Here is an 18,034-nt window from a genome sequence, read left to right on the forward strand (position 1 = left end):
AGACATGAAATGTTAGTAAAATGATGGATGAATGGTGGATTCTAGCGCTCTGCTTTTCGTCAGCCTGTTGCTAGGCAACAGTACACAAACCAGCTTGGGGAGATGCAGCTGAATTTCATAGATCATTGAAGCCGACGATTTTGAAGGGTGAGTTACTAGTCTATGTCAACAAATTAATAACTTCAATATAAGTTACAGTAGGCTGTACATGTAGGCTTCACATGCTGACCATGTGATGTCTGACCACAAGAATTAATTCGTAATTGTAGGCATTCATGCTGACCAACAAATGCACTCGATTAACGTTAAATTAGTGCTGTCAGGACAGTTGACAATCAGTTGACAATATTCATTAACCTGCTCTTTTCTTTGTCTTGTGTGTAATTGTTTTTATACATGTATATTAGTAGGCTATTTTGACCTTGTTGACCAAAAAAGTGAGCAGTATTATCATGGACAGGTAGTGTGGCACTATCAGCATCCCAACTGATAAGGCAACAATGCCAAAGAAGGGAGGAAAGGGTAAGCAGGCCGCATTGACTGAGGAGGAGAGGCTGGCCTACATGCAACAGAAAGCTCAGGCGGAGGAAGAGATGGCCAAACGAAAGGAGGACATGCTCACTCTGTTTCTGAAGGTACATACTCGTATGTCACCGAAGTGACCATATTCTCTATTGGTAGGAAGATGGTCTGCATAGCTCTTGACTTGTTGTTTGACCATTTCTAGGAGAAGCTACAGAAGGAGGAGAAGAACAGCGCGGTGAACCTGCACAAGCTGACACAGCAGTGGCGAGCGGTGCTGAGACAGACCCGCGCCACGGAGCTGAGAAGGGACATCTCCATCCTCAGCCAAACCTTTGAGAGGGTGCTGGACCGCAAGGACAGTGTCATCAAGGTGCAGCACGCAGGGGATTCTGGAAGGGTCCTAGGTCCTAGTCCTTAGAAAGCACTTCAAACGAAAAGTATATTAGGAACTTACCAGTAATGTGAGAGAATAAGAAGAACCTCCTTCGTGTTCTAGATGGTGACCTTTATGTTAGCCAAGTAGGCCTATCTGAAGTTAAGGTCAGATGTGTGACAGTGGAATTGGGACAGTCATCACTGTAGCAATGTAATAAGAGTTTAATCATGTTGTGCTTTTCAAAACCCAACAAAATACAATAGTAAAGGAATTCAAAAGCTCTTCCTCCATGTCATTCCATGGCAACGATGTAGAAACAAAAATGACCTATCTCTTTCTTTCTTTCTCCCTGTTTCTCTATCTTTCTCCCTGTCTCTCTCTCTCTCTGTCTCTAGAGTCTGGTGTGTGATCTAAATGAGGCGGAGCAGCAGTCGGCACAGGCTCTGCGGGCGCACCTGAACTGCGCAGACCGGCTGCTGGAGCTGCAGAAGGGCCGGCTGGCCGTCCTGGAGCTCAAGTGGACTTCCAGCCTTGAGGAGCTCATGTCGGAGTACAACACAGTCAGGTGCACCAAGACAAGAAACTGCATACACCTTTGTCGTATTATGATGACTTTGGTGTGCTTGTCCTGACCCTTTTGCATGTGTATGTGTGTGTATGTGTGTGTGTGTGTTCATGTGTGTGTGTGTTCATGTGTGTCTATGTGTGTGTGTGTGTGTCTCTGTGTGTGTGTGTGTGTGTGTGTTCATGTGTGTGTGTGTTCATGTGTGTCTATGTGTGTGTGTGTGTATCTCTGTGTGTGTGTGTGTGTGTTCATGTGTGTCTATGTGTGTGTGTGTGTGTCTCTGTGTGTGTGTGTGTGTGTGCAGGGAGCATCTTGGGAGTCAGCACCAGCAGGACACAGCGTATCTGGCAGATGTGACCTTTGCCATGGAGCAGCATTACACTGAGCTGGAAAATGAAGCCAAACAGGACTACCAGAGTATGCGGGATGACATCAAAAACAGGGTAATACTCCTTGACACACACACCCAAATTAAAATACACATCAAAAACAGCAAGGGTACATTCAACACTTACTCACATGCGCACTCACACACACACTTAGCCTAACAGAGAGAAATACCTTATATTATACCTATAAGTTGTGTGTATGTAATTTTGTGCATGCGTTTGTTTGTGTGTGTGTGTGTGTGTGTGTGTGTGTCCTGCAGAACATTGAGGAGAAGAACGCTCTGCGGGTGCAGCTGGAGGGCACGGTGGAGGAACTGTGGAGCCAGTTCCAGCACGCGCTGCGGAGCTACAACGAGGCCACTGAGGACCGCCACATTGCCTTCGAGTCGCTCCGCACGCGAGACCACAAGTCTGCCCAGGAGATTGACATGCAGATGAGACGCCTGCAGAAGATGCAGGTGAGGGGAATGACCCATTCCAACATTCTACAGTGTGTGTGTGTCTGTGGAAACTTTTGCCTGAGGAAGATCCTGGGGATCAAAACGTTATGTCAACTGTATGTCACTCCTTACATTGTGTTTTTTTTTACCATTTTTAACACACATCTATTCAAACTTTAAACTTAACTTTTATCATGTCACATAAACTAGCTATACAAGAAATCTTTAAATTACAAAGGCATGTGCACTTGGAACATCCAGCCACAACAAACTCACAACAAACAAAATTCTGGGATGCAAAATTGCAGTGTCATTTTTGGTGAATATGTGCCCAGTCCTGAGTAGCCTGTTTCTGTAATGCACAAGATACTCCAGTTTGGAGTCAGATAAAAACAGTTGTTGGCGCTGGTGGTATGCCTGTGACTGGGTTCGGCTCTGACCGGTCTTCCTGTTTGCCTGGGTGCGCAGGACTCCATTTCGGCTCTGCGCGTGCGACTCGGCTCCAGCCAGCGGGATGGGGAGTCGGCGGCCCGTGGTCTGCGGGCGGCACGTGAGGAGGTTACCCATCAGGCCCGGCAGCTGAAGGCCCAGCTCAGTCAGGCTCACGCGGCAGAGAGGAGCCAACTGGCCAACCTGACCCTGCACAGCAACACAGCCGCCAAGAAACTACAGGCCATCATCGCTCAGGTACATACAGACACACACACACACGTCAATTCAGTCACACACACACACACAAACATACACACACACACACAAATGTCAATTCAGTCACACACACACAAACATACACACACACACACAAACGTCAATTCAGTCACACACACACACACACACAAACACGTCAATTCACTCACACACACACACACATCAATTCACTCACACACACACACACACACACACACACACACACACACCCGTCAACTCACTCACTCACACACTCACACAATCTTTCAGGTATATACACACACACACACGCACACTTAACATCAGATTCCTAGTAAACAGCAGTGCAGTTGCTTAAAAAGAACAGATTGTTGTCATGACAGCTCAGTCATATACACAGACATTAGATATGCATGTGGGGTGGGGAAAAAAGTCATAAGTGAAATAAGTGACTATTGATACATCCTCTGTGTCTGTGTGGGTGTACTGCTAACAGGGGGAGAAGCTGTTGCGTCTGGCTGAGATGTGCCGTAAGCTGGAGACGGAGGAGGAGAAGGTTGTGCCTTTCTATGAGTCGACCCTGACTCCACAAGAACAAAGCCTAGAGAGGGCAAAGGCTGCAGAGCCACCATCTGAAGAGTTGGCCAAGGTAACACACATACTCAAACACACACACACACACACACACACACTCAGTCTGCCCTTCTGTGAGTCCATCCTGACTGCACAGGAAAACAGAAATGCACTTACATACAGACACAAACTCTGACTTCCCTTTAAACATACAATTAATCTCTTTCTCTTTCCCTCTCTCTTACACACACACACACACACAAACACACACACACACTCGTACCATGGTACATACACCTCTTTGACTGTCCCTTCCTAGGCCATGCTGGACTTTGAGGACCTAGGTCGGTTCTGGCAGCGCTACAACAAGGTGGTTCTAGAGCGCGAGTGCCTGGAGCAGGAGCGGGCGGGCCTGACCCAGGAGAACCAGCAGCTGCGTCTGCTAATGCGCCAGTACCTGGAGGGCATCTCCGTCAGCGACGAGATCCTGCGCCACCAGAACCCGCTGCTCATGGTGTCGCGCCAGCCCCTCGGCGACGCTGCGCAGCGCCCCGGGAGCCACGTCAACCCGCCGCTCAAGCGCCACACCATCATCGAGGCGGCCCACGTGGTGCAGCACACGCTGTAGAGGCACGCGTGGAGACACGGCCGTGCACACACACACACACACACACACACATACATGTATATGCTGGTCAAAAGACACAAACATGCTGATATATACCTATAAAACATACTCATATGCATACTCTCATGCCTACTAAACACACAAAGGCTAAAACATTTTGGACATTTCTACACAGAATCATATGGATCACACTTGCATATGCATACAATCAAGTCCTTTGAACAAACCAGAAAATGTGTTCACACATTACTTCATGCTCAAGATTGCAGGATCTCAATAAAAGCTGTGTATTGTCATCCCCAGTCTAAATTAAATGTCATAGACTCTAAAAAAAATCATATATCTGGAATAATGTAAAGAAAGAAGTTAACTTGCTCTGATTTTTTTTTCTATGCACAACACATATATAATTAAACCGTAAATGCCTATGTTCTGTATTTGGTCATGGTCATGGATATTACTACTCTGAATATGAATTAGTGCTGTGAAAATTCATCCGTACATAAAGAAAGTGTTCTTTTGCTGTGAAAGCTTGTAAAGTCAGAATGGAAAAATAAAACATTCCACCAGACTGAACATTGATTTTTTTTGGGAGGTCCCTTTTTTATTTAAATAGTTATTATTTTCAGTGTGGTGGTCATCCTGGTGTCGGTCATCTCATTTCTTCTTGCTCTTCTTGTCCTTGGCCTTCTTCTTGCTGCCCTTCTGGGCGTTGGCCTTGTTGTAGAGGTACAGGCCCACCAGGCCCAGTAGCGTGGGCACCAGGGCTAGGCACAGCATGGGGAAGACGTCGTTCACCAGCTTCTGCCATGGCGTCTGCTTGCTCAGGGACACCACCTCCACCTCGAACACCAGTGCCGCATCACCTGAAGGGACATACAGAAGGGCAACGTTGAGAAGAGAGACCACCTCCACTTTAAACACCTGGAAGGACAGGGCACAGTTTAAGAGAGTGTGTGTGTATGTTTGTATGTGTGTGTGACCACCTCCACCTTCAACACCAGTGTCGCAACATGTTGAATCGGCTGCAAACAAGCTGTCCATCGGTGTCGATAGTGATGTGCACCACACCGATTTGGGCTACAGACACTCATCGAATATCCTAATCACACGTTCAACCATCGCCTTGGTATTGCTTAGCTTTAGTGTGTGTGTGTGAGAGAGAGAGAGATGAAATGTGAGAGAGAGTGTGTAAAAGAGCTATATTGTCCTGTCAGAAAAACATGTGTTATTTAGCAATAGAATGTGTGAGTAAGGCCAATGTTCTACTGACGCATCCATGAATACACTACAGCCGGGTTTCTCAACCTTTTCTGCTTTAAGGCCTTTTCTGCTTTAATCTCATCATAACTTGTGACAGGCCGAGGCTCTTAAAAAAAGACCCCCAATTTGGGCACGATTTTTTTCTGTAGACCATTTTCTTTTCTTCTGAAGTCGCCAGCTGGCTTACCGGCCAGAGTTGGGTGACATAGACAACCACAGATACCAAGTCACCATGTAATACCAAGTCTAAAAGCAACTCAGACAACATATAAAAATATGTTATTAGCATGTTATAAAGGTAACAGCTGAGTCTGACTGGGACAGGCCCTGATCTGACAAAAGGTTCAGGCCAAGGCAGGAATCCCTAGTGCCAAAACTATAGTATTCAAACCCATTGAAGTCCTCTACATTCAGGCCCTATACACACCACTAAGGTAATGTGAAAGTGTGTGTCTGTCTGTGTGTGTGTGTGTGTGTGTGTGTGTGTGTGGTCTGCTGATGTGCAGTGCACCATTCCACTGTCATCTCCTCCTGAAAGATGGGACTGCAAGTGTTGCTAGTTGCTATGGCTACCTGGTATGGTGGGTGGATATCCTCTCTTCCCATAGGCCATGTGTGGTGGTATGGTGGCCTTGATTTTTTGTCTGAAAGTTGGAGACAGACAGACAGATGTCATTAGGCAAACACAAATCCATTATTTTAGGGAGGTTTTCATGAAAAGTTCTACATAAAACCTGAAATTATTTATTGGATCAGTGAGTATCTGTACAATACATACCCTTCACAAACTCCCAGCAAGCTCTGTTCTAGACCTGTCAAAAAAGGAGAAAGGAACATCAGGGAAGAGGTTTCTCCTGTTGAAAATGACCTAGACTCAGGCCTGTACCATATCAGACCAGGATCTGTTCCAAGATCCATGAACAAACTAGGAGAAGGTTCTAAGACCTGTTTTATCAACGTTTCTTTAATCCCACAAGTGTGTGTAATCATTCTGGAAGCCTTTGTAGGCATTAAGTCCTTCAGTGTATACTTTCAGATTTAAATAGTGATAACTCGTCAAACCATCTAAACGACAAAGCTCCTCAAGTGGAAACGGTCAAATAAGACCCTATGAAAAAAAATTGGGGGGGGGGGTGACCCAAAATAGAGGTCATGTGATACTCCTTTTTGTGTATCCTACTTCGACCCTGTCCAAAAGTCAGCGGCAATGCAGACACAGCACAAGGGGAAGAGATAAGCAGTGTCACTGCCTGGCTACCTGAGGTCCCCTGCACCATGGTTACCTGAGGTAGGCCATACCTGTGATGACTGTTCTTTTGCCCAACTCCACAAGCAGAGGGTCCCGAGACAGAGAGGAGTCAATCACCTTTCCGTCCATCAATCTTCCCTGCACAGCACACCAAAAATATAATTGAGACTGAAATGCGTGTGATGAAAAACATGATGTTCATCTGTTTCTTTTTCCCCCACTTTATTTTCCTTTTGAGGTCAACAGTGTGTGCTTACTTTGACATAGGCCAGAACAGGCTATTAGCAAGGAGTAAGGAGGCCCATCTGATTAAATGAATGGATTGCTATTGTAGCCTATCTCTGTCTACAGCGTTATCACGATAAAGCTGAAATGTAGCCTAGGTCAGTGTTTTTCAACCACTGTGCCGGGGCACACTAGTGTGCCGCGATGAGAGAAATTACCCAAATGTCACTCACTGGTCCAGAAACCACATGCTCTCATTGATTGTATGATTGCACTATTTGAGGTATGCAGGCATTGTACAACGGGGGGCCCATATCCAGTATTCACAGAATCATCACATATCCAGTTCATAACAACAATTAAATTAGATATAGTCACCTACAAATGAAACAGAGGGCGCTTGATTTATTGAGCAGGTCTTGCATAGAAGCCATAATAAGGCCATATCTGTGTATTATTTGAAATTGTAGGCTATGGTATGTTTATTTTTTCTTCACACACGATGTTAGTGTGCCGTGGGACATTTTAACCCAAACGCTGACGTGTTGCTCCACCACTAGTCGCATGGCAAAGCAGAATTTGTGGCACGCACAAACGTGAACCCGTCGCTCTCGGCTGCGTGCATATGGCCGGCCGCAATGTGCTCACTATGACGAGGACAATGTAGCTGGACAGCAACCTATCTGAGCAGTCGATTTAGTATTTGAAGAGCAAAGCTACATTGGCGCTGGCGGGGCTTGGAAGTGCACCGGACGAATTACACCAGTGTCTCAAAATACAGCCCACATGTTGCATGGAGGGGTCGTTTCGTTTCTGTTGTTAAAAATGACTCATAAACAATCTCCTGAATAGCGTAGACTACACCATACCGCACATTTGCACAAAGCAATAGGTCTTCCCAATGCACAGCTGTCTTCACGGCGGTTGGAAATTTAACGATGGCTTCAAGTAAAGTCAATGGGCGGTGCCTGGCGTTGTAAAAGAAAATAAAAGTGTTTGATATTTATATTTGTCGACTTCCTCTTACCGTGTAGTGAATCTGCAGCGTGTCACCCATCTCTGACGTTATATCGCAAGTTTCTGGCTTCTCCTGTAAGAGGGATGAAAATAGTCACAACCATAGTCACAATGAATGAATTATTTGAATGAATAATCGTTTAGAAGAATAATGAAGGAGGTCGTATCAGCAAATATGCGCCAGCATTGACTAATTTCAAATGATAGCCTAGACGCAATGTTGAAATCTCGTAAGCTAGCTGAACGATAGTTGGTTACATTGTTTCCACTGCAGAGTAAGAATGTAATGTAACAACCACGGTTGCGGTCACTGGCTACGTGTCTTTTACAGACGAGGTCCATCGAGATTCTCGATAAACTTGACAGGAGAAACTCACCACGATTTCCACAGTTAACTCTTCCACAACATTTTGAAACACCTCTTCTTCTTGCGCTGCAACAAATATTAATGCAGCAAGCAAGACTAGGCAAACGCCAGTTCGAACTTTCATTCTAACTAAATTAAGACTCACTAAACTGGTGCTGTAACTTCCGTAAGATTTCTCTCCTGTGCACGACGAGATGCCAACGCATCACTAGCCGACTGGACTATGGTAGTGGTCGACGCGCAGCCGAAGTTAAATAATAGCCGGCTAGATGCCAGTTAAGGCTGATGTGTTATTATAGTGTTGATAACGGGGCAGCTGACCCGCAAGCACTGTCCCAACACCTGGGTTCCCCCAAGACCCCGCCTCGCACATTCCGGTAGCATCCGTCAAGTCCCTCCCAAATGTGTGACGTTGGTATGCGATTCTACTTTCTCCCACTGAGTGGCAACCATGGGCCATCTTTCACAAAGCCCTGCTGTTACAGTAAATTGTATGTGACAAGGGCTTGTGAGGTCAACAAAACCTTTTTGACATTTCTGGGCTTAAATATGGGCTTGTTCTGACACTACCACTTACCAAAAGGTTGCAAGACAATGTGGTAGAAACATGGAATCAGAAAAAGAAGTGTTTTCAACTTTTTTTAACATTCTAATGAAAAATGGTGTGTCCAAAATTATTCATATACCTCCCTAATCAATGGAAACACCTTTATTTGCCGTCACAGCTCTCAAAATTGTTCTTATAATACTTACCAAGCTTCTCCATTTCTCAACAATGATTCTACCACACCTTTTTAGCAGCAATCCGAGTTTTGACGCAGAAACAATTATTTGCCATCACTGGCCTTGTGCTCACTTTTTTAACTGATTAAGGTCTGGACTCTGGCTGGGCCACTCTAAAATGTTGATATTGTTCTCTGTTAACCATTATTGCCTTGTTTGGCTGTATGTTTTGGATATTTTTGTGGTTTAATGGTCCAATGCTGCCAATGGGGCAGGTCTCTTGGCAGACTGATCTTTTCCTCCAAAAATCTTAACTGATTTAGTGTTACGATTACCTATAAGCATTACCCATAGAGGGAGAGAGATCCCCAAACACAGAACAAATGCACCACATATTTCCATCCAAACAGAATATCATCACAAAAACAGAAGTCACATCCATACATGAGTAAATCACACACATAAATATCATCATAAACAGATACAAATTGTGAAATTTAAAATGTTTTACAAATGTTATTACAGTGCATGAAAATGCACTGTTCTGTTATCCGAAGTCTTCTTCTTCTTCTTCTTCTTCTTATTACAGTGCATGAAAATGGACTGTACTGTTCTTCCTAGGCTTCTTCTTCTTCTTCTTCGCTAGCGGCGGTCTTATAGGGATTGTCAAAGTTTTTTTGTTTTTTTTTCGTCATCTACTTCCTGAATTTTTGGTCAACGATACCCGGGACACCGAACCACCGGGGCACATGAAATTTGGTGGGAATGTAGCCCCACTAGACTTTTACGGAAAAAATTTGTTTCGTCCCCGGGGGCCACTCCCCCCCCCCGTGCTGGGCCCCCCGAACCGCAAAAAAGCAGTTTTTCCTAAATAACTACCCGAACCGTGGCACTGAGGATGAAGAATCTTTTATGGTATGTTGGTCTCAAGGGCCCACATCAACCTGGCCCATAATCACTCATTTGTGATTTGCACCCCCGGTAAAAAATGAAAATGCAATATTATTCTGCTTTAATCGCCCCTATCTTCAGTTAAGATGTTCAGAACTGCACCAAATTTTATGTGTATGATTGACCTGGCATTCTCTGGGGGTATGCCAAGTTTCGTAGAATTTCATCCATGGGGGGGGGGTCTAAAAATAATTAGGTTATGTGTACATTTAGTGACTGTACACTCATTGGCCTGTAGATGGCGGTGCACACATATACACATGCACACACACACACACAGGCACCCACATACTATCGGTATTAGAACGGCCGATACATAATTACAAATTCAGTAGGATTAAAAGAAAGCCAAAATAAATATTCATCATCATCATCATCATCATCATGGCTGCATTTCCAGTATTGGCGATAAGTAGTCGTTTGTCCACTAGATGGCGCATCGTTGCAGTGAGACGTAATTTTGTTGGAAGTTAAAAGTAGGTTGGAAAAACAATGGACGCTTCTTGGACTGTAGTTTATTGCAGAGAACGTCTAATAAGGATAGGACAATGTTCACATGAAATGTAATTCCCATTTCTTCTTGAAGCCGAATTAAATCTGAGGATGTTTATTCGACATGCTTGGTTTTTACTGCAGGTACGTTAATCTTATAATATCAATAAGGACCTAGGTAATGTTACCGTTAGCGTTGGTTGAGTGATGGAGGCCAATTTGATTGTTTGCATTTGTAGAAAACTATAAATCCGGTTATACCAAGCAAATCGATAGCAGCACTGTAATTGTATCTTTCGACTGTCATTTGTTGCACGTGCTACAAAAATCATTCTGTGCAATGGAAGATTTACCAACGTTACACCGGTCTGATACAGTTTTGCCTATACATGCGTGAGACTGAGGGGACGAAATGAAATTTTTCCGTAAAAGTCTAGTGGGGCTACATACCCACCAAATTTCATGTACCCCGGTGGTACGGTGTCCCGGGTATCAATGACCAAAAATTCAGGGAGTAGATGATGGGAAAAATTCTTGAATTGTGTGCATGTGTGCGTGTACAAATTTATATTTATGTGTGTGGGTGTGTGTGTGTGTGTGTATGTGCGTGCTTGTGTGTTTGCCTGCGTATGTGTGTTTGTGCATGTGCATGCATGCGTACATATGTCTACTGTGTGAGTATGTGTCATACGTATGATTACTGTAAATGTATGTGTGTGCGTGTGTATCTGTTTATGCACATGTGTGCACATGGAATGGGTTAACATGACCCCTGGAGGCAAACATACGGAAAAAATTGGTCATCCTAGGCCCTACAGTTCTCAAGATATTCACAGAGAACTGTGTCTGCCCTACCCTCCTTTCGGGGGGTCCAGTCCAGCGGGGGGGGGGGGCTACAGATCAAAACGAAGAATGACGGTTCCATGCTATCCATGTGGGGGTACATGCCCACCAAGTTTTGTGTACTGTTCAGTGTCCCGGGAATCCTTGTTGGTGTACGTCACTAAATGTACACATAAATTATTTTATTGTAAGGCCCCCCATGAACGAAAGTACACAAAACTTGGCATGCATTCGGAGGGTGTCATAATGATCCTACACTTTTAATTTCGTGCAGTTTTGACCTTGTCAGCCAGAGATATTGTGATGAAAACACCTAATTTTTTGCTTTTTAATTTTTAACTAGGTGGCGCTATACATGAAATAAGTGGTAATGGGATGGGTTGACATGCCCCCTTAAGACCAACATACATAAAAAAGGTGGACCTCCTAGGCCCTACGGTTCTCGAGGTATTCACAGAAAACTGTCTCCGGCCACCTACAGGCCAGTTGGTGTATAGTAACATAAATTAATTTATTGTGTGGCCCCCCATGAACGGAATTCCACAAAACTTGGCGTGCATACAGAGGGTGTCATAATGATCCTACACTTCCAATGTGCAGTGCAGTTTTGACTATGTTAGGTCACAGATACCTTCAATTACAACACCTCATTTTTACTTTTTTGTGTTTAACTAGGTGGCGCTATACATGAAATGAGTGGTTATGGAATAGGTTGACATGGCCCCTTGAGATCAACATACAAAAAAAAAATGGTCCTCCTAAACCCTACGGTTTTCGAGATATTCACAGAAAACTGTGTCTGCCCTACCCTCCTTTCGGGGGGTCCAGTCCAGCGGGGGGGCTACAGATCAAAACGAAAAACGATGGTTCCATGCTATCCATGTGGGGTTACATGCCCACCAAGTTTCGTGTACCCCGGTCTTTCAGTGGCCCGGGAATCATTGACGGAAATTTGGGCATGCGAAAAAGAAAAAAAAAAAAAAAAAAAAAAAATCTGACTAAACCTATATGACCGCCGCTTCGCTGCGCGGCGGTCATAATAATGTTGGTATTGTGACAACAGGAGTTGTGGATGTGTCCCCACCAAAGCTGAGACCAAACCTACGCCCTTGGTGTGGATGTGAGCGTGTGTGTGTATGCAGACGCGGCTCGTTCACTTGGGCAGGAGGGGCAGAGCCCTATAAAGATTCATCCACTAGAAAAGTAGATCCACAAAATATTTTTTTTAAATAAAATGTTGTTTGTTTATTATTGTAATCAGTGGCAAAGTACTCAATCATGTTACATTTTTGTATGATTTGCAAAGAAATTTCGCAAAGATCGCAAAGATCTCGTTGATCATATCCGTAGTTGTTGTAGGCCTACTGTAACTTTACATTTAATTTCTGGTCACTGCCCTGAAGAAATTGAACAGCGCCTGCTGTTTGTCTATGTAAATCTGTCGACCGATAATGGAACTGCAGCTAGAGCGCGGTTAGTAGAAGGTCGGGTGGGCAGATCATGCCATTGCCCACCCTATACGACGTCAGAACTTACTGCCTACTGTAGGTAGTAGCCTATGCCTACTGTATTAGTCCGCACGAAGTTTGTGAGGTCAGGCAGACAGTTGAAAAATGGCGAGTGAACAGCGTGTGTGCAATAGTGTGGAGTTTCTCTTAAAGAACTTATTCGAAAGACTTGAGTTTGTAGTTAACTTAGCTATCAAAGACCTAGGACCTGATCAGCCCGACATTAACATCGTATACCAACAAACAAAGGACAAGAGTCGGTCATTTAATCGGACATTTTCACGTTCGTGGTAGGCCATATGTCTGATAAGAAGCTCTGGTTGTCCTGAACGCAATAAAATGTTCTGTTTTCCATGCCTGCTTTTCCGATCTTCTGGGGGACAAGGGGATGTTTGGAGTAGGCGAGTGTTGGTGTGTGTGACATGAAAAAATTTTCAGAGAAGGCAAAAAACATGAGGCTAGCATCTGAGTTGTGCAAATTAGCCATGCTGGGGAAAGCTAATATTGCAGAACTTGATGAGGGCTAAACTGTAAGTGCGAAATCGTGTACAAGTTTGTTCACCTGAGAGTGACACAGATAAAGTAAGGCTGATTGCACAGACATTTGATGGGGCTAGTGTCATGAGAGGAGCATCTGGTGGAGTGCTTAAGAAAGTGCAGGACCTGTAGCCTACCCTAATTGCTATGCACATCAATTGAACCTGGTGATGGAAAAGGCTGCGTCAGCAGCATCCTCAGTGCGTGTCTTCTTCTCGGATTTTTATAGTTTCTCCGCTTTTTTCACAAGATCTCCGAAAAGATTTAAAAGCTTATTTTGGAGTGTTTCGAAATAATTGAAACATCTGGAGATTTTAATACAATCTCAGTTAGAGAGGCTAAAGGGTTTTCTCGAATGCTCTTAGATCCCGAGTTTTTATTCCTTAGACCTGTTCTAAGATCATGCCCCGTGTACATGTGCTCTATGCACAGCTGCAGAAAAGAGCAATCGATGCAGTGGAGGCACACAGGGTTACAGACAAGTTTGTGGCCAACATGAGAACGATAGGCCTATGTGATGTCCCGTGCCTTTGTGCAAAACATACCGGTGTCCAGGATAAGCGCAGGACCGCTTGTAACTTTGCGCAAATTGCCTATAAACTTTATTACAGGCTCAAGGCCCACAGAAGACAATACTGTACACAGATCAATAAAACATCACACATTCATATATACACATTCTATACAGCAACAACAGAAGAATAGAGCTAATGAAGGCACAGATACCAGTGTTCCCATATTTTTGACATGTACCTCACAGAGCTACAACTTGGATCTACTATCTGAACAATAAGCTCATTCATGGATCGGTCCAGCCTGTTCATAAACTTTAAAGTGAGATTTCTCACCAAAGCCATGAAAGTAGTTAAACCCAGCCTACAGAACAGCTGGCTTGCCCTGGTACTTCTTGGTTTCTTCAAGAGAATCCTGAGACAGTCATTATAGGCTACTTTTAGCTTAAGCAGGCTCTCCTTCTTATATCTAACCCAGAGAGGAGCTGTGTAAAGAGGGGAGCAGTAAGTTCGAAACAGGTTGATTTTAACATCTGTAGTGCAGTGATGGAATTTTCTAGCCAGCATGTTGGCTTGGACATATAGCACTCTCCTTTGTCTGCTCATGTCAGCATCATCCTCCAGTGTATCTGTTAGGATGTGCCCCAGATATTTTGTGGTATTAGCTACTCCCAGCTCTTCTCCAGATAGATAGAAAGAAGGGAATTTAATGTTTAAATCATCTTTTGTTCTACATATCATAACCACACTTTTCTTTGCATTATATTTAATATCAAATTCTACCCCATAATCAGAACAGATATTAAGTAGCTGTTGGAACCCACTGCTGCTTGGTGATAGAATGGTTAGGTCGTCTGCATATAAGAAATGATTAATCAACATTTCTCCAACCATACAGCCGGTTTGGCATGTCCCCAACTGCCTGGACAGGTCATCCATGCCTATGAAGTGTGTGACAATCATAGTTACCGCCACCGACAGATTTTCATTCACTGGCCATTTGTCTGCCGCCATCCTATTTGATAGTTCAAGCTTCCTCAAATTTTCCAAATCATTCCTCAAGGAGCTCTTGAAAAAAACTGCCCTTTTACGTGTATGTGTCACTTAATATTAATTTCTATACAAACCACGGTGGACACGCAAGCACTCATTCATACACAGAGAATATTTACCTTTTTAATGAATAGCCTACTTTTAATTTACTCTTTAAAGTTGAGCTGGCTCTTGAACACAATAATTTCGTTACTTATAATTTCTTTTATGAGTAGGCTAGGCCTACATGACAATAAACAACTTAAACTTGACTATGAGAGCTGAGTGGTGTAAGGCGGCGTGAAGCCTACACTTGGAGCTCTAGTGGAATTTTGATTTCGCAACAAATTCTCGGTTATTTGTTTCCCTCTTGAGTTTTTCCCCCAAAGTAGTTCTCCACTGATCTGAGCTAATGAGCTGATTACCGGTACCTACATTGTAGCTTTTATTTGTCTGGAATCTCAACATTTTAAATTTCACTTCTTATGAATAAAATAACATTAAGTAGGCTAACAGGTTAATAATGCATGAACAAAACGGTATTTTGACCGCAAGTGGTAACATTATGGAATTCCATTCCCCAGATTTCGCTCATAGCCTAGCCATAGAAAGAAAGAGTCGTAAAAATGAACAAAATCTCCGTGGACCGCCCTTGTGCGTCCAGCTGCCGGTGACCTGGAACTATGCCAATTTTTTTTTTCTAAACTTGATCAACAGACTCTGCCCCGCCTATTTGTCAACCCAGGAGCCGCTACTGTGTATGTGTGCATGTATGTGTGCACATGTGTGTTTATATGTGTGTGTGAGGGTGTGTGTTTGTGAGAGAGAGTGTGTGTGAGATAGTCATGCCTTTTAGATCCTCTCGTCCTCATCCTCTACCAGCAACCCTTCGCTCAACACCACCATCTAGGCCAATAGGTGTACACAGTCACAAATGTACACATACATACACATAACATTTATTTTATGCCCAACTTGAAATATTTTATCAACTGAAAAAACAAATGAATTGTTACAGTAATGTATAGCCTAAGCATGGCTGGCATAAAGCTTTATAATGATAGCCATTTCTTTGTTTTAGACGACCCCCATGCAGACTTGGTCATGCTTTTAAAACCTTCTATTTGCCTTTACACTACAGTAGTCTAGCAAAGGCCAAGGCTGTAAATAAGCCACATCTATCTAATAACACAGGCCTATAGGCTACATACGATACTTCCACTTACTCAACACTCGAAGTTGTCAGCAAAGGAAATCAAAGGAAAATGAAAGTGGAAGGTAATTGTGTGTGAATATTTGCATTGCCAGTGAGCAGCCGCTCGGCCGCTCCTCAATTCTATTTAAGCTTACCACTAGATGGCAGAGTAGGTTTTTGTGTGTGTAGACACTCCAGTTTCACCACCACTGTTTTTGTTTGTCAAGTGGCACGCATCAATGACAGACGTTCTGATTTTTCAAAAGATCAATGGCTTCAAAAGTTAAAGGAGAATTCCGGTGTGAAATTGACCTTAGCTGCACTTTTGTAATTAGTAATTTTGTAATTACTTTTGCAATCTGTTCCCCTGTCCTTCCTGTTCGTTCATGCTCGGCAGTCGACTGATCGTGACTTCATTACAAGATGGCGGCCAGCGGAGAGATTCTCTGAAGGTACTGCTTGTATAAACAGTCTTTTTTAATAAACTTCCTGTCCACTTCCAAAGTTCTCAGTATCTCGTTTTAAATGTCAGGACCCTCAGAAGTCTACCAATGCAGTGTGGAGTTACTTGGAACATGTTTAATGGTGTAAAAATAGCGATTTAGCTGCATAGGCTACGCTATGCCCCCACAGCTAGCTGAAAACCTTATGCAAGTTCGGCGAAAATCGGCGCAATTCGGAATACTAGGGGGTGACCGAAGGTGCCTATTGGACACATGTAAGTACTCGGCAACATCTTTTAGTGCAGCTAAGGTCAATTTCACCGGAATTCTCCTTTAATTTTCAGTTTGTGTGCGCATAAGACACAGTAAGTTCACTTTAGGCCTATAAAACATCACCTGAAATGCCCTCCACATTATTAGCACCCCTGGTAAAGTTGAATAAAAAGAGGTATAGAATCTCTTGGCGATTTATCTCGGTGTCACAAAACATGAGGGAAAATTCTGACTTGAAGGGAAGTAAATGTATTCTGAGAAACAAAATTTATCATAAAGAAATCAATATTTTCAACAAAAAAACATACAATTATTGGCACCCTGCACGTAATGTTTGTTAAGCCTCTCTCTGCCAATTGTAGAACAGTTAATAATCTCCTATGACATCCCATAAAGTTGGAAAATATAAAGCAACAGATTTGAGACCATTCCTCTTGACAAAATCTCGCCAGATCGTCCAGATTCCCCGGTCCTCACTTTTGCGTTCTCATGTTGCATTTGCCTGTCTCCTCACTTTTGCATTCACCCCACTGTTTTGCTATGGAGTTTAGATCAGGGGGTGGAGATGGCAATGGCAGAAGCTTGATTTTGTGTTCAGTAAACAATTTCTGTTTTGATCTGGACATGTGTTTTGGCTCCTTGACCTGCTGAATGATCCAATCAAGACCCACTTTTAGTATCTTGGCAAAGATTTTCATGGCCCCACCCATTGGCTTCCTAACTTGACAGTAAGAGTCATAGATATTAGAAAGCTAGATACCGCATTGTCCATCGAGTTCTTTTAGGTGGCATACGTGAACCCGGCCACCATATTGCTGGGGGCAAACACCTTAATGTCTATGGGCAACACTTTCCAGCAATCAGAGACATATCTGATTTCCAATCAGAGACACCTGTTTCTCCATTGGCCTCCAGTCATCACCATGATGGCGTCGCTATTTATGTACGTTCTGGAGCCCAATGTGGTATCTAGCTTTCCAATATCTATGGTAGGGGTTAGATCTTTGAGTGCCATCTGTCATACTGTGTGTCACCGGAAATGCTTCATACCGGAGGTGACATACTGAATATGCCCATCAAACTTCAGAGAACTGACAATACTGCGTTTTGCCTAGTGGCTCTCTTTCGACATATGGCAGGTCAGCTGCATCCAGGTTGTACAATCAGGCTTAGTATTCTCTGGCCTTTATAGTTAGGCTGATAAGCAAAACAATTGTGCATTTTAAGACTAAAGCGTGAAAG

At 43.6% G+C, this 18,034-nt stretch overlaps 2 protein-coding genes across 5 annotated transcripts; one reads left to right on the forward strand and one right to left on the reverse strand.

Annotated features, from left to right (window-relative positions):
- Window positions 1-2: 2 nt before the first annotated feature.
- On the forward strand, window positions 3-4,733 carry ccdc65 (coiled-coil domain containing 65). 4 transcript variants are annotated; one of them, XM_042090760.1, is made up of 9 exons: window positions 3-147; window positions 465-635; window positions 728-895; window positions 1,297-1,466; window positions 1,771-1,909; window positions 2,116-2,313; window positions 2,764-2,982; window positions 3,458-3,610; window positions 3,854-4,733. In XM_042090760.1, exons 2-9 carry the CDS (start codon window positions 501-503, stop codon window positions 4,160-4,162), a joined length of 1,491 nt encoding a protein of 496 aa, XP_041946694.1. In that variant the 5' UTR covers window positions 3-147; window positions 465-500; the 3' UTR covers window positions 4,163-4,733. The 4 variants fall into 4 exon arrangements, with proteins under 4 accessions (XP_041946694.1, XP_041946691.1, XP_041946692.1 ...); XM_042090757.1 differs by having other exon boundaries at window positions 19-147; window positions 408-635; XM_042090758.1 differs by having other exon boundaries at window positions 49-147; window positions 461-635.
- A 12-nt stretch (window positions 4,734-4,745) lies between these two features.
- On the reverse strand, window positions 4,746-8,659 carry fkbp11 (FKBP prolyl isomerase 11). Its single transcript, XM_042090767.1, has 6 exons — window positions 8,294-8,659; window positions 7,927-7,989; window positions 6,725-6,812; window positions 6,204-6,237; window positions 5,999-6,069; window positions 4,746-5,028 (listed from the first exon to the last, which is right to left on the reverse strand). The coding sequence occupies exons 1-6, from the start codon at window positions 8,405-8,407 to the stop codon at window positions 4,820-4,822; spliced, it is 579 nt and encodes a 192-aa protein (XP_041946701.1). The 5' UTR covers window positions 8,408-8,659; the 3' UTR covers window positions 4,746-4,819.
- Window positions 8,660-18,034: the final 9,375 nt, after the last annotated feature.

The sequence above is a fragment of the Alosa sapidissima genome, chromosome 4 (assembly GCF_018492685.1).
Source record: "Alosa sapidissima isolate fAloSap1 chromosome 4, fAloSap1.pri, whole genome shotgun sequence".
NCBI classification, from domain to species: domain Eukaryota; kingdom Metazoa; phylum Chordata; class Actinopteri; order Clupeiformes; family Clupeidae; genus Alosa; species Alosa sapidissima.